At 36.5% G+C, this 13,388-nt stretch overlaps 1 protein-coding gene across 14 annotated transcripts in view; it reads left to right on the forward strand.

The window, feature by feature from the left end:
* PPFIA2 (PTPRF interacting protein alpha 2) overlaps positions 1 to 13,388 on the forward strand; it is a 493,970-nt gene that overhangs the window by 419,437 nt on the left and 61,145 nt on the right. For all 14 annotated transcript variants that reach the window (XM_044941884.2, XM_044941885.2, XM_044941887.2 and 11 more), the window contains one exon: positions 9,722 to 9,815. In XM_044941884.2, the coding sequence (XP_044797819.1) occupies positions 9,722 to 9,815 (94 nt within the window). The remainder of the gene's footprint in view (positions 1 to 9,721; positions 9,816 to 13,388) is intronic.

Genomic DNA, 13,388 nt, shown 5'->3' on the forward strand with positions numbered 1-13,388 from the left:
CCCATGGACTGCCGCCCACCAGGCTCCTCAGTCCATGGGGTTTTCCAGGCAAGAGTCCTGGAGTGGGGTGCCATTGCCTTCTCCGGACAATAGCTATGCTAGATGTATTTAAATGAAATGTGGTGCAGAGGAAGGAAACTTTCTAAATAAAACTATGAAAATCTTCACTCAATTCTGTCAAGTTTGACAAACAACAAAGGAGAAATTCATAGTAATTCACAGAATAGAATATTTGTAAAGGGGATGTTATTCACCTTATAGATTGTTATATACAGTCTGAAAAGCTAAGGTAATAAAGTGAACATCAGATGTGATAGATCAATGTGACCGCATTGATAACTGCTAACCATGGAGCATCAAATTCAATATACATAGATCTATTTTTTATTGGAGAAGGAAATGGCAACCCACTCCAGTGTTCTTGCCTGGAGAATCCCAGGGACGGCAGAGCCTGGTGGGCTGCTGTCTGTGGGGTCGCACAGAGTCGGACATGACTGAAGCGACTTAGCAGCAGCAGCAGCAGATCTATTTTTTACGAATATGTTGCTATCAGAGGCAGTATAAATGTGGAAACTCCAAAACTCAAAGGAAGCAACACATTGAAAAGCATTTGAATAAAGCTAAAAATACTTTACAGATAACGGATTTAAAACGATAAACCATATTTATGAGCCTCGTCTCCTTGAAGGTCACAGTTGAATTTGGGGAGAGTGTCCTGACAGAGGGAATATTGTTTTAGCAGACTTGGGGGTCTGGTTTTAGTTTCTCTCTCTCTTTTTTCTTCTTTGATTTTCTCTCACTTTCTTTCTATATTACAAACCCCTAAAAAAGATGAAAAAAAAAAAAGGTTTAATAATCTCATTGAGAGACATGGAAAAAGCAGGCCAATAAGTATCTCTGCTTACTTCCTAGAATATAGAATAGATTCAGGATATAATAACATGCATTTTTTTAGATTAGCTTTTATTAGAGGTATAGTTGATTTATAATGTTGTGTTAGTTTCTGCTCTACAGCAAAGAGAATCAGTTAAATGTATACATATATCCACTCAGTTTTAGATTCTTCTCCCATATAGATCAATACAGAGTATTGAGTAGAGTTTGCTGGGCTATATAGCAGGTCGTAAAAGACTTAACAGCCCAGTGACCATGGTTTCGCCCCCCTGATTTATGCATCCAGATGCAACGCATCTCTGTTGTTTCCATAAATGTTTAAACATGCTTATATCATAACCTTCATTTTAAAAGTCATTACTTGATCCTGCCATCTTCCCTAAATATTCACTTACTTTTCCCTACCCATATCATCCAAGCTTAAGTGAGTTTTTTCTTCCTCATCTGTCAGTCACATTACAACCTACCATATGCTGACTTCCACACATAAAATTCTAGTCACAAGTTCAATCTTAACCAACCTGGAAGACTGGTTAGGACATCAAAGCTAGATATTATCAAAGAAATAAACTCACAATTATATTTATGATGATGTAAACTTAAGCAGTATATCTAAAATAGGTGACCTCTACCTAAAAACAAATTCTAAAATATTTTTTACATAAGTTGTATCTATGTGAATGACAGATATAGTTGAATGTCATAGATAAGTAAGAACAGTATCCAAAAAGGCACCAACCAAAATAAAGTGATAATTGAAAAAACTGCCCAGATCAAAAGGGGAATTATAAAATTCTTATTTTTTATGATTTTTGTTTTGTTTATTATTTTTGAAAGTTTAAAGAAAATGAATAAAACAAAGATTTAATGTATTTGAACAAAATATGCAAATAAGTGCAACTATTCCAAAACACTTTTGCCTCTATCTCCTTACTTGAAAAGCAAAACTTCAACCAGAAAAGAGGCATTAACAAGAGGACATGGAAGCCCAAGAGAATTGATATTTTGATGGGTGGGGGCAGGTAGAATGTTGATCATCCAAAGTCATTTATTTACTCCTATTTCGAACAAATAGCATATGATGAGCCACTGTGAAGTACAGAGTACTGACCGTGGACTTTAGGAAAATGGTGAAAGCATGGCACTGACATCAAAGAACACTGAATTTAGCAATGGGGATGGTATATAAGCATAGACAACCTTTCATTTAAAAAACAAACACTTCATACTGAAATGTACTGTTTCTGGTCCAAAAGAGCTTTACCTGCTACGTTGTCTGAACTCAAGACAATCAGGAACAGAGGTTCTAAATCTCAAGATCCACGATTACGCATCAGTAATCAGAATGTTGACTGGCTTGACTTTTAATTTTATCCAAAGGCATCAACCTGTTTCAAAGCAAAGCAAATTAAATTGTGTTCAAAACAGCCATGTCAGATGAAGCCTGTTTGGCTCTCTGACAAAGTTACTCAGTAATAGAACAGGAAAGGCATTTGGGTGAGCTGTGATTCATGGCTGTACACAAGATGACAAAATGGAGCCTGAGTGATGGAAAAATTAGGTGGAATTTGCAACCAGGTGAGTAATCCTCCTTTAACAGTGATGATGAGTAGAGTGATGACACCCTGAATCCAGGTTTCTAATGACTTGATGAGGATTCACTGTTTTTTATCAACACATCCCCCAATCGCTTGAACATGAATATTTCAATAGCACAGTGATCTGATTTATGGATTGGTGATATGAAAAGAAATCACAAATGAAAGAAAAATAAGTGTTCTTTCTTTAGGATTACCTTGAAAACCTGAGACATGGAAGGCCCAAAATATCCTATTTTTAAAAGTGTAACTCTTGGGAGCATTTTTTGCAAGAAAAATTTGGATATTCATGTAACTTTAAAGTTAATAAGTCAATGAATTTAGGACACATTAATAGACATACAGTATTGAGATAAAAGAAGACCTTTTCATCCTGTTCTTCTATTGTAAAACATGAGCCAGGGAATAGAATCCATCTCTGATAACTACACTTTCAGAGGCATATCATAACTTTGAAGGAAGTTTGGAGGGAAATATTAAGCTGATAAGGAGAATTGAAATTATGTGAGGAGTAAGTAAGTGGAAGGGCATGTCTATTCCCTTTGCTGACCTGTCTGGATGGCTAATTACGTATATCTGAAAAGCTTGTTATATGCAGAATCTTTGGCCTTTTCATTGTTTAGTAAGGCTACAAAACTCTAGCCAAAGTGTTAAAAGATTAACTTCATCTCAATAAGAAAGAGAATACTGTGGAGTCCGAGTTATATACAAACAAACTGGCTTGTGAAATAATGAGTTATTAGTCACTGGATATCATCAAGCAGAAGCTAGGTAAATAGTAGGAAGAACTGTTGTAGAAAGGGGTCCAAGAATTGGAAGAGCAGTTGGAAAAGATGATCTTTAAGACCTATTTCAAACCTAGTAGTCCTGAATCTATGAAGCTCTAACATTTAAGCCTTAGACCCAGCAGCTCTTCTTTCTATAAAATACGTAACATGAGTTTTGTACTATGAAAATGCATTTTATTTTTCAAATCACAGACTTTTAGAGTTAGAAGATATCTAAGGGCCATGTAATGACCCACGCTCTATACTATACAGAAACAGATGATTTTAACAATCATCCAGGCAAAGCAGCCACTGGTAGGAGGGTTGGCAATGGTTCCCAGCTCTTACTTCCTGAGCAAGTGCTCCAGACAATATACTCTTGGGACTGTTTCCATCAAAAAGAACTTCAATGAGCTCATAGTCTCATGGAACATTTTTGGAAACTTATTGAAGTAAAACTTTTGTCTTCAAAAATTTTATAACTTCTTGAAGGTATTACACATAAATGCATAAAAAGTAAAGAATAATTCAAGACAATAGTAAGAAAATCACAGAATATATTATAAACTTTCTTATAGAACATATAGACATAAGGTCAGTAAAGTGTTCAAATTATTAATTTTTTCCCTCCCTGGATATGTTTGACTCTACTTGGAACAAAGTGCAGTTTTCCTTTAGAATTGAAAAGGTATAAAACTTGAGTTTCAAATAAGACTTATCTCTCAAAAAAAAGTACTGAAGCCACATGAAAAGATAAACTCCATGGGAGATGTGATGGAAAGGAACCTGGGTCTTGATATGGTTAGTTAGGAAGTGGATGCCAGGCTGGGGTGTGAAGTGTGAAACCAAATTATCAAGCCAAAGAAGTGATAAGGATTGAGGATCAAGTTGCCTAGCTGTGGAGAGACTGGAAATGCATAGACTAGGAGGCAGCCACCTGAAGGAGGCACAGCACACAAAGGAAATGACCTGGGTCCCAGGATCAAGTATCCGAGCACAAGTGAGTGAGGAGTCAGAGCAATCGCACACCATGCGGTGCTTCAGGGGCAGTTAACCAGTGAGGAAGATGGCAACAGAGTGTCAAGACGTAGTGATGCTACATGCATTTATTACCTCTGGTGGGTCATCTGTTCCACATGATTTTAACACATTTACTACCTGGGAAACACCCAGGTAGAAGACCCACCCAGGTCTTCAGAGTCCTAATAATAATGACCGTAAACAAAAATGAACAGAGCACACGTGATTACCCTAGCAGGTGGGAAAATGCTAGAAGCAGAAAAATATGTATAAATCATACAGGCAGTATTCCTAATTAAAGATACATAAAATATGTATATTATTGAGTAAAAAAATAAATAAAAACTACTCTTGCAAGTTTCCCTTAAATGCATATGAGAAGCAATACATTTCAAAGACACGTTTATGCCTGCTAAATTGCAATTGTCTTCATGGTCGTCTGTCAGATTGTATTATATCATAATGGTCTGATTTCTATTACTTATTATAATCAGCATAAGAAAATAATGGGCAGAAGCAATATCAACATCAGAGCCACATTGTTTAGCAAGTATGTTTCTACACATAAAATTTGGGTTGCTGTGCTAGCCTTTACCTCAAAATTCAGATTGTTCCTAGATGTTATGGATGTAGCAAATACAATATAAATTCTCAAAGCATCAATTAGAGATGAGTCATGCTCTACATAATGAAAAGGTCTTCTTATGAAGAAAGCCATGTTTAGGTTCAGTTACGAATACATTTATTACATGCCATTTGGGAGCCAGGCAAGGTGCCTAGGTGCCTCCTCCAAAGAACTAATAGACTGAGTCATGAAACAAGTCATCATTTATAAATTCAAGTGTGTTTAAAATCAAAATGAGTAGTATGGATTCATTCCAAAGAGAGGTCAAGTAGATGAAAGATGGAACTACTGATCAGCTGCAGATTATAGTTTTAATCTCTCTGGGATTAGATTTTCTTTTTAATATGATAGCAAGGAACTCTGCTGGACAAATGGAGCTATAGAGCCCTTGCCATGTGGGTCTTGGCCTGAATTTCCTACAGATTCTTACCTCAAGTGCCAACAGGAAATAAATTATACTCAATAAAGTCTAAGACCCAGGCAACATAGAGATATTTGCCTTCACAATCCCAATGAACAGATCTCTCTATCTAGTACCCCTGGGGAAGAAAATGTCAATCCTCTCCAGTGTTCTTGCCTGGAATACCCCATGGACAGAGGAGCCTGGCAGGCTACAGTTCATGGGGTGGCAAAGAGTCAGACACAGTTTAGCGACTGAACAGTAACAAAGCCATCCGTAGATCTAGGCCTATGCACGTCCTTTCGTAAATTTCTCAGCCCGGATCTTAGGAAATCTTATGCTTTGTAGCACCTCTCCTGAAATTTCTCCAAGACCTTCCTTTGGTGCCTGGGAGAGCTTGGGACTGGCAATGCTACCCCGGCAGCACACCCTTTTTCCAGACCTGTAACTGTGTGGGTCGAGTCTCTGCTGCTGCTGAGTCACTTCAGTTGTGTCCAGCTCTGTGTGACCCTATGAACTGCAGCCCACCAGGCTCCTCTGTCCATGGGATTCTCTAGGCAAGGGTACTAGAGTGGGTTGCCATGCCCTCCTCCAGGGGATCTTCCCAACCCAGGGAATGAACCTGAGTCTCCTGCATTCCAGGCAGATTCTTTACCACTGAACCACCAGGGAAGCCCCAGACCAAGTCTCTAGAAGCATTCAAATTTTTTGTTACCTTTCAGATGGAACCAGACAGGAAGGCAGTGCCGTCTGGGCACAATGCCTACTTCAACCAAATCATGTGCACCTGGGTCCCTGTTTCTCCCTAATTCTCTGTACTGTATCTTGTGTTCTCCGGATTCCTGGGGGAGCCTAGAGACTTTACCTGTAGGGTTGCTCTGGGCCAGAACAACCTGACCTTGTTGCCTGACCTGTGTTCCAGAATTTAATCACTCCTGCTGTCAGAATGGTATCATATGAGATTGGATCACAATAGATTGTTGTTCCACTAATTTTGGGTTACTCAAAATATTTATATAGAAAGAGGTCTGGAAGAAATATTTGACTAGGCCCCTCACACCCTAAAAGCAATCCTGTCTCAAACACTTCAAAGTCCTTGAAAACCTCACAAAAGAGTCTGTGGAGTGCCTGATGGCCCGGAGAACTTCATAGAGGGTATGGATTTTGTCTTGGGCTTTCAGGTGTGCCACCTCTAGGGGGCCACTGACAAGGTGATAAGCAATATATTACCTGAGTATCCACTGAATCGTGGGACTCAAGCCTTCTGTGCCTAAACACCTTATGCCATGAGATGGGGTGTAGTTAATGATGCTCTCGCCATATCACTAGGCGCTTTCCAGGTGGCACTGGGCTTCCCTTGTGGCTCAGCTGGTAAAGAATCCACCTGCAATGCAGGAGACCTGGGTTCAGTCCCTGGGTTGGGAAGATCCTCTGGAGAAGGGAAAGGCTACCCACTCCAGTATTCTGCCCTGGAGAATTCCATAGACTGTACAGAGGGGTCACAGAGTCGGAACAACTGGTCGACGTTCACTCCCTGGTGGCGCTAGTGGTAGAGAACCATGTAGGTTCTGCCATGTAGGAGACATAAGAGGTGGGAATTTGATCCCTGGGCCAGGAAGATCCCTCTGGAGGAGGGTACGGCAACCCACTCCAGTATTCTTTCCTGGAGAAACTCATGGACAGAGGATCCTGGCCGTCTACAGTCCATAGCATTACAGAGAGTCAGACACAACTGAAGCGACTTAGTATGTACACACTCCATATTACTAAGAGGTCTCCTGGAGAATGAGTGTTTCTCACTGGGCACGCTCTTGCAATTTGAAAATGGGTAAACTAAAGAATTTTCTACTTACTGAAGGGTATTTAGAATTCTTGACTCCTATCTAATGTATCTCTATCGTTGTGACATATAAAAATTTGCCTCCTTTCCCCCACCAACATATGCAAATATTTACACTCCCTCTGAAAACTGGTATTGTCTCCTGTATAGAACCAATACAACGGAGATATAATGCAAGCCGCAAATACGAGTTGCATAGGTAATTTTCAATTTTCTAGTAGCTATATTAAGAGGGTTAGTAAAAAGAGACAGGTGAGATTAAGTTTAATAATGTTTTTATTTAAACCAATATAGAAAAATTATCATTTCAACATGTTCAGTTCAGTCGCTCAGTCGTGTCCGATTCTTTGCGACCCCATGAACCGCAACACACCAGGCCTCCCTGTCTATCACCAACTCCCAGAGTTCACTCCTGGATCAGTGCTATGAAAGAATGTTTTTCTCATCAATAAATGTTTTATTTGGACTTAAAAGTGCACATAACTAGATTTTTGTTCCTGCTTAAGGGTACAGCCCGTGCCACTTGAAACTAATTTTGCCTACTGTGGCTTATGTGTCATTTTCTATTGGCATTTTCAAACACAATGTAGCAACAATTCTATATCAGATTTCTTTAAAGAATATTAGATTTTGAAGTGATCAGAGTATTTCCAAGCCCCTCATGCCTTTTACTTTTAGAACTGTATTTGTGAGAAGAAAAGTCTACTATTTTTTTCTGGATCTAGTTTGGACTCACAAAATTCCTCTAGAGCTCTCTTTGTTTCTCTTCCAGAGCACTAAACTTTTTAAAATGTTCTTTTCTCTAATTAAAATGTAAAAAATTTAAATCATAATTTATATGTTCTTTCCTCAGAAGAATAAAAAGCCTGATGTATCCAACCATGTAGTGGTTGAGAATATCTCATTGTTTATGAAATAGGTCTACTCATCAATCTCTGTGTCCCCATCTGGACTGATGAAGAATTTTGTGACTTTTAAGTGAATCACTATTCATTTCCATTTATATTTCCAGAGAGCAATTTTATTATTATTGCATATGGTGAATAGTAATTTATAGATGTACAGTAGGGCAGGGATACCAATGAGAAAAATAAAATGAAAATATTCACTCATTCTGCATAGTGGAAATTTCCACATTTAAAAATATTCCCTGAGTACTTTAGTCAACTAGTAGATGCCTTCCCTGATGATACCAATAATGAAAATCATTCACAATATAAAGTTCTTTAAGTTTTAATTGCTTATGTGCATAATTGAATAAAGTAAATTTCATTCCTCAAACTCTGAATCCCTGAGTAAGATCTAGATAGCAATCGATATGTTTTCAGTTGAAGATGACTTTCTTGTAATTATTCAGTTCAGTAACAGAATAACTGGGCTATGAGATTAACTTATTTATGACAGTGTTCCCGAACTAATAGTATTGAGTAGTTAAATTATTCTCTTAAAATAAATTATGAAAAACAATTACAACAAAATTTTCTTTAATAGTACATACCTACTGATATATTGGTGAAGGTTTTTGTGTAGTCTTTGTAGGAGTATTAGCTTAAATCTCTCTACCTAATCTGGAGCTTAAATGGAATTTAAATCTCTTTTAATTAAAAGCATATGTATACCTTAACATACTTAAAAATAATGACTTAATGTTTTCCACACAGTAAATAGCAGAGAGAAAACAGAGCCCAGGTTTAAGTTTTCATTTTTCAATTACAACTGATAATTTATGAACAATGATATGTTAGAGATGCTAAATAATTGCTCTGTAAAATTGTTCAACGCCCAACACACTTACATTCTCCTCTTACTCCAAGGTTATATAAATATATCATATATATCCCAAAGCCAAATGAAACTGGCTCTACATCAAATAGTATAAACTGCTTGGCAAAAACAATTCTTACCAGGGTCTTTTGAAGAAAGATTTAGAATTTTTTTCAGGTATTTGATTAAAATTACGAAACAAAGCAAAGCCTTCCAGAACGTAGTAAGCTCTGAAAGTGAGGTTTGTACTGAAGGATATAGGAGTCAGCCAGGTGAGCAGAGGAGGGTTCTAGAGCAAAAAGTTTTAACTCAGCAAATATCTCTCCATTCTCTCAATTTGGAAGAGAAGACATACACTTGAGTTTCTGTGCATTGGGCTATCATTTATTCCATCATACATGAAAAATTTCAAACAGTGAAAAAAACCTCACACACGGCACAAATTTTTTCATTTTTCATAAGAAAAGTAGAAAAACAAACCTCAAAGCTTTTAGACTATGTAGTTAAGTGTTTTTCAGTGTATAGGCCACATGTATTAGTTGTACTAGGTGTGATTGAATGGCCTACCATTTTTTTTTTGTAGGTGCTTTTCCCCCCCCATTCTCTCGGTGTGTGTTTATGTGTATACCCACGTCCATTCTCTCGGTGTGTATACCCATGCCATTGAATGCATATTGAGTTGGAAATACAAAGACCAGCCAAAAAAGAAAAAAAAAAAGTGATACTAAACAGTTGCTCAAATAAACTTTAAAAATGTAATTCCAGAATTGACACAATGTATCCAACCTAACATGAATGGTTACTTCTTCACAGGAGGCTTTATGGAGACCGAGGCTGCAGCTCAGGAGTCCCTGGGGTTAGGTAAACTGGGAACTCAAGCTGAGAAGGACAGAAGACTGAAGAAAAAGTAGGTTTGGAGATTTTTTTTTCCCCTTCTCTTTCTAACTTTTACTTACTTTTGTATCATTGTTTGTGGGGAATTAAAAACAGAGTAATTGGAAAGAAAACAATAGCGAGAGGCCAGTGTTATCCTGGTATTCCCTGAAACTATTTGGTGCTTCAGTGTTAACGGTTATAATCATCCAACTATTAAAAGATTTTGGTCCCTAGTATAAAGAAACAGTTTTTTTTTTTTTTTAAGAGATCAAAGCTTTTATTTCAAAACTCAAATATATTTAAAATATTTAAATGTAGCCTTACGAATAATGTAATATTCCATTTGAAGTTGAATTCAGTACTGAACTGGCATGATAAAATGGAGATTATATCATCCAAATTTGTATTTCCTCTCATGACAATTAAAGAACCTCCTCTTAAAATGGAGTATTTAAAAGGAGACCATTTCTCTGATTGAATGTAAACTTATTTTAGAATCACAGCAGATTGTTTTGCATCTGTCAGGAAACTGATAGTATATTTTTTCATTCACATATAATATGGAACATTTAAATGAACTTGCAAAATTGGCAATTTGGAGTCTCAGCAGCTGTTAGACACAAGTGGGTCTATATGTAACATACTTTTTAAATGCATAGTAACATTTTCAGTGATGAAATAACACCTTTTAGACCATGTTCTTTAAAATCCGAAGAATTTCTCTTTATTCCAGGATCTATTGGTTGGTTATTCCTTTTCTTCCCTCTCAAATATTTATTACGTTAGGCTTGTAGTTTTCCTATTTACCTTCTCTCCTATGAAAGTATGTTCATCGCTCTAGTCATCATTATTATTGACATGCAAGTGGCTATACTATGCTAATTAATTTACCTCATATTTTCCCTTCTCACTTGCTTTGTAGATGTTTGCTAATAATGAAAAAAATACGTATTTAAAAGTTGTAGAAGAATCCACTGGTATAACTGTTGCATTAACTTTCTACTTACTAAAATTAATTATATATCCAAATATAGTGGAAATGCTATACAGAAAAAAGAAGTGACCTTGGGAGCATTCTCTCTTGAATACAATTAAATGCTCGATCCCATTCCATACTAATAAATATTACCTTTTTATTTACTGGTCACTCAAAGTATATATATAAATATTACATTTACTTGAAGTCTAAAGGATTTTCAATGTATTTATTTGAGATTGCTTTAAGTCTAAAGTAGTAATAACAATCAAACCCTAGCCTGGCTAATGCACTTAGTTTATTTCCCTTAAAAGTTAATTCTCATTTTTCCCACAATGAAATATTTAAAAATAATGGTAATCTGGCCAGTTTTCATCTTACATATAAGGCAGTATGGAGGCAATGCCTCACATAATTCGTTTGTTGTTTAAGACCAAGTTAAAGGTCAATTTCAACAGCTACTGAAGTTAAAAATTCCAATTATACCATGACTTAACAAAATCATAAATTTAGAATTAAAGTTTAGGAATTGTTAACTTTATACACTCTTAGATTGATTTGATATTAATCTTATGGAATTATTCCTTAAATCCTAAGTATTCTCACAGTAAGAAAATGATTTTAAGTTCTGGACTTGGTTTAAAGATCTTCCTGTGCTTAACTTGATTACTTCATTTTGAAATACATTTGGGCAAAATATAATTTTAAAATGTAGTACATAGAGTCCTTGTCTTGAATATCAAGAAGAATATTAAGAACAAGCCATAATACAACAAAGGCTAACATTCCTTAGCACAACTATTTCCTATAGAATGATATTATTTGAGTTAAAATGGATACAAGAAGGCAAAGTGTTGTTGCTAATTAGTGAAAAGACCGAAGCATCTCTCTTATTATTGGCCATCTCATAGCAAAAGACCAATAAGCATAGATATTCAACCTATATTTGTAAGACATATAAGGAAGTGCTAATGCTCATCCGTGCCTTCTATGGCACCGTGTCTGGGTTTCTGGGTTACTAAAAAGTCACGTGTACTCATGTAATGGGTTTTACCAGATAAGCAAGGTAAATTATTTTTAAATGATATAGTTTCAAACTTTACTGCTATCAAATTTCTTATTACATGCTTAAACACTGGTCATGTTCTCAAATTTTCTGAAGCATTTAAAATTTTATTTAAACAATTCTCATGTTCTTTGTTTAAAAGACACTATATCCTCTTTATTGTTTTTTTAAAGACACTATATCCTCTTTAAATGTGCTTCAATGAATCATACTCTTTTCTGTGTTCAAATTTCATATATCTACTTTCAAGATGAAAACGAAATTCAAGTACATTTTAAAAAAATGCACACACAAAAACAGAGAAAACAATTTCAAATCTTTAAACACTGTAGTTTGTATATACACGATTGCAATGCCTATTGCTTCCCACCAGTTTTTCTTCTACATTCTATCCAATGACCAAGCCAAAGGATGTGTCCAGGACACAGTACTTATACTTATGATCACTGTGCCAAAGTTCATATCAGAGATTCATTTCATTAGTCTCCCTGTGGAAATAGCACAGCGGGAAAATCTTATTTTTAACTTTACTAAGATATCAGGTATCTCTGATTGACAATCTGTGAGTTTAAATTTAATTGATTGAAATCTTTAAATAAGTTACTTATGACACATTTTGAAAAACCATATGGGAGAGAAATCAGAGAGCAGCATTCAAGATATTCCAAATGCTTGCAAAGTTCAGAAATTTACAACGTTGGCAGTTCTAGACAAAGGTCTAATTTGAGGTACACTTACATCCAGCAACTAAAGACAGATAGATTAAAACATCTTACTAGGTCTGTGTTCCTACTTTGTTCTGCTTTTGCTTTGCTTCCTGGTGCAGACATTTGTTTTTCTTCTATTTCTAGCTACTGTCCTATGATGAGAAATAGGAAATTAAGAATACCAGATCTGTTAAAGCATCCACTGTTTTAAAAATTCTTGAGTTGAGTACTATCTTCCTGAGTTGTGTATTATCACACAGGTGCTATTCTTCCCTGAGAACAGCATCTAACCTGAAGGTCTAAAGTCAACCTATTGTTGTTCTGCCTGGTTCATTTTTATTACATCTTATCTTTGTTATACTTTCCTTAAAAGCTTCAATTCCATAAATTTCTTCAGCAGGCTTATATGGAATACAGTTAATACCTATGATAATTATGTCAAACTGAAACTCATCTTGAAATTCTTTGAGCTGTTGTTGTTTAGTAGCTAAGATGTGTCTGACTCTTTGCAACCCCATAGACTGCAGCATGCCAGGCTTCCCTGTCCTTCACTATCTCCCAGAGTTTGCTCAAACTCATGTCTGTTGAATCCATGATGCCATCCAACCATCTCATCCTCTGTCGCCCCGTTATCCTCCTGCCCTCAATCTTCCCTAGCATCAGGGTCTTTTCCAGTGAGTCAGCTCTTCGCATCAGGTGGCCAAAGTATTGGAGTTTCAGCTTCAACATCAGTCCTTCCAATTAATACTCAGGGTAAGTGAAAAGTGAGTGAAGTCACTCAGTTGTGTCTGACTCTTTGCGACCCCATGGACTGTAGCCCAGCAGGCTCCTCCATCTGTGGGATTCTCCAGGCAA

This window comes from Bubalus bubalis, chromosome 4 (assembly GCF_019923935.1).
Source record: "Bubalus bubalis isolate 160015118507 breed Murrah chromosome 4, NDDB_SH_1, whole genome shotgun sequence".
Classification (NCBI taxonomy): Eukaryota; Metazoa; Chordata; class Mammalia; order Artiodactyla; family Bovidae; genus Bubalus; species Bubalus bubalis.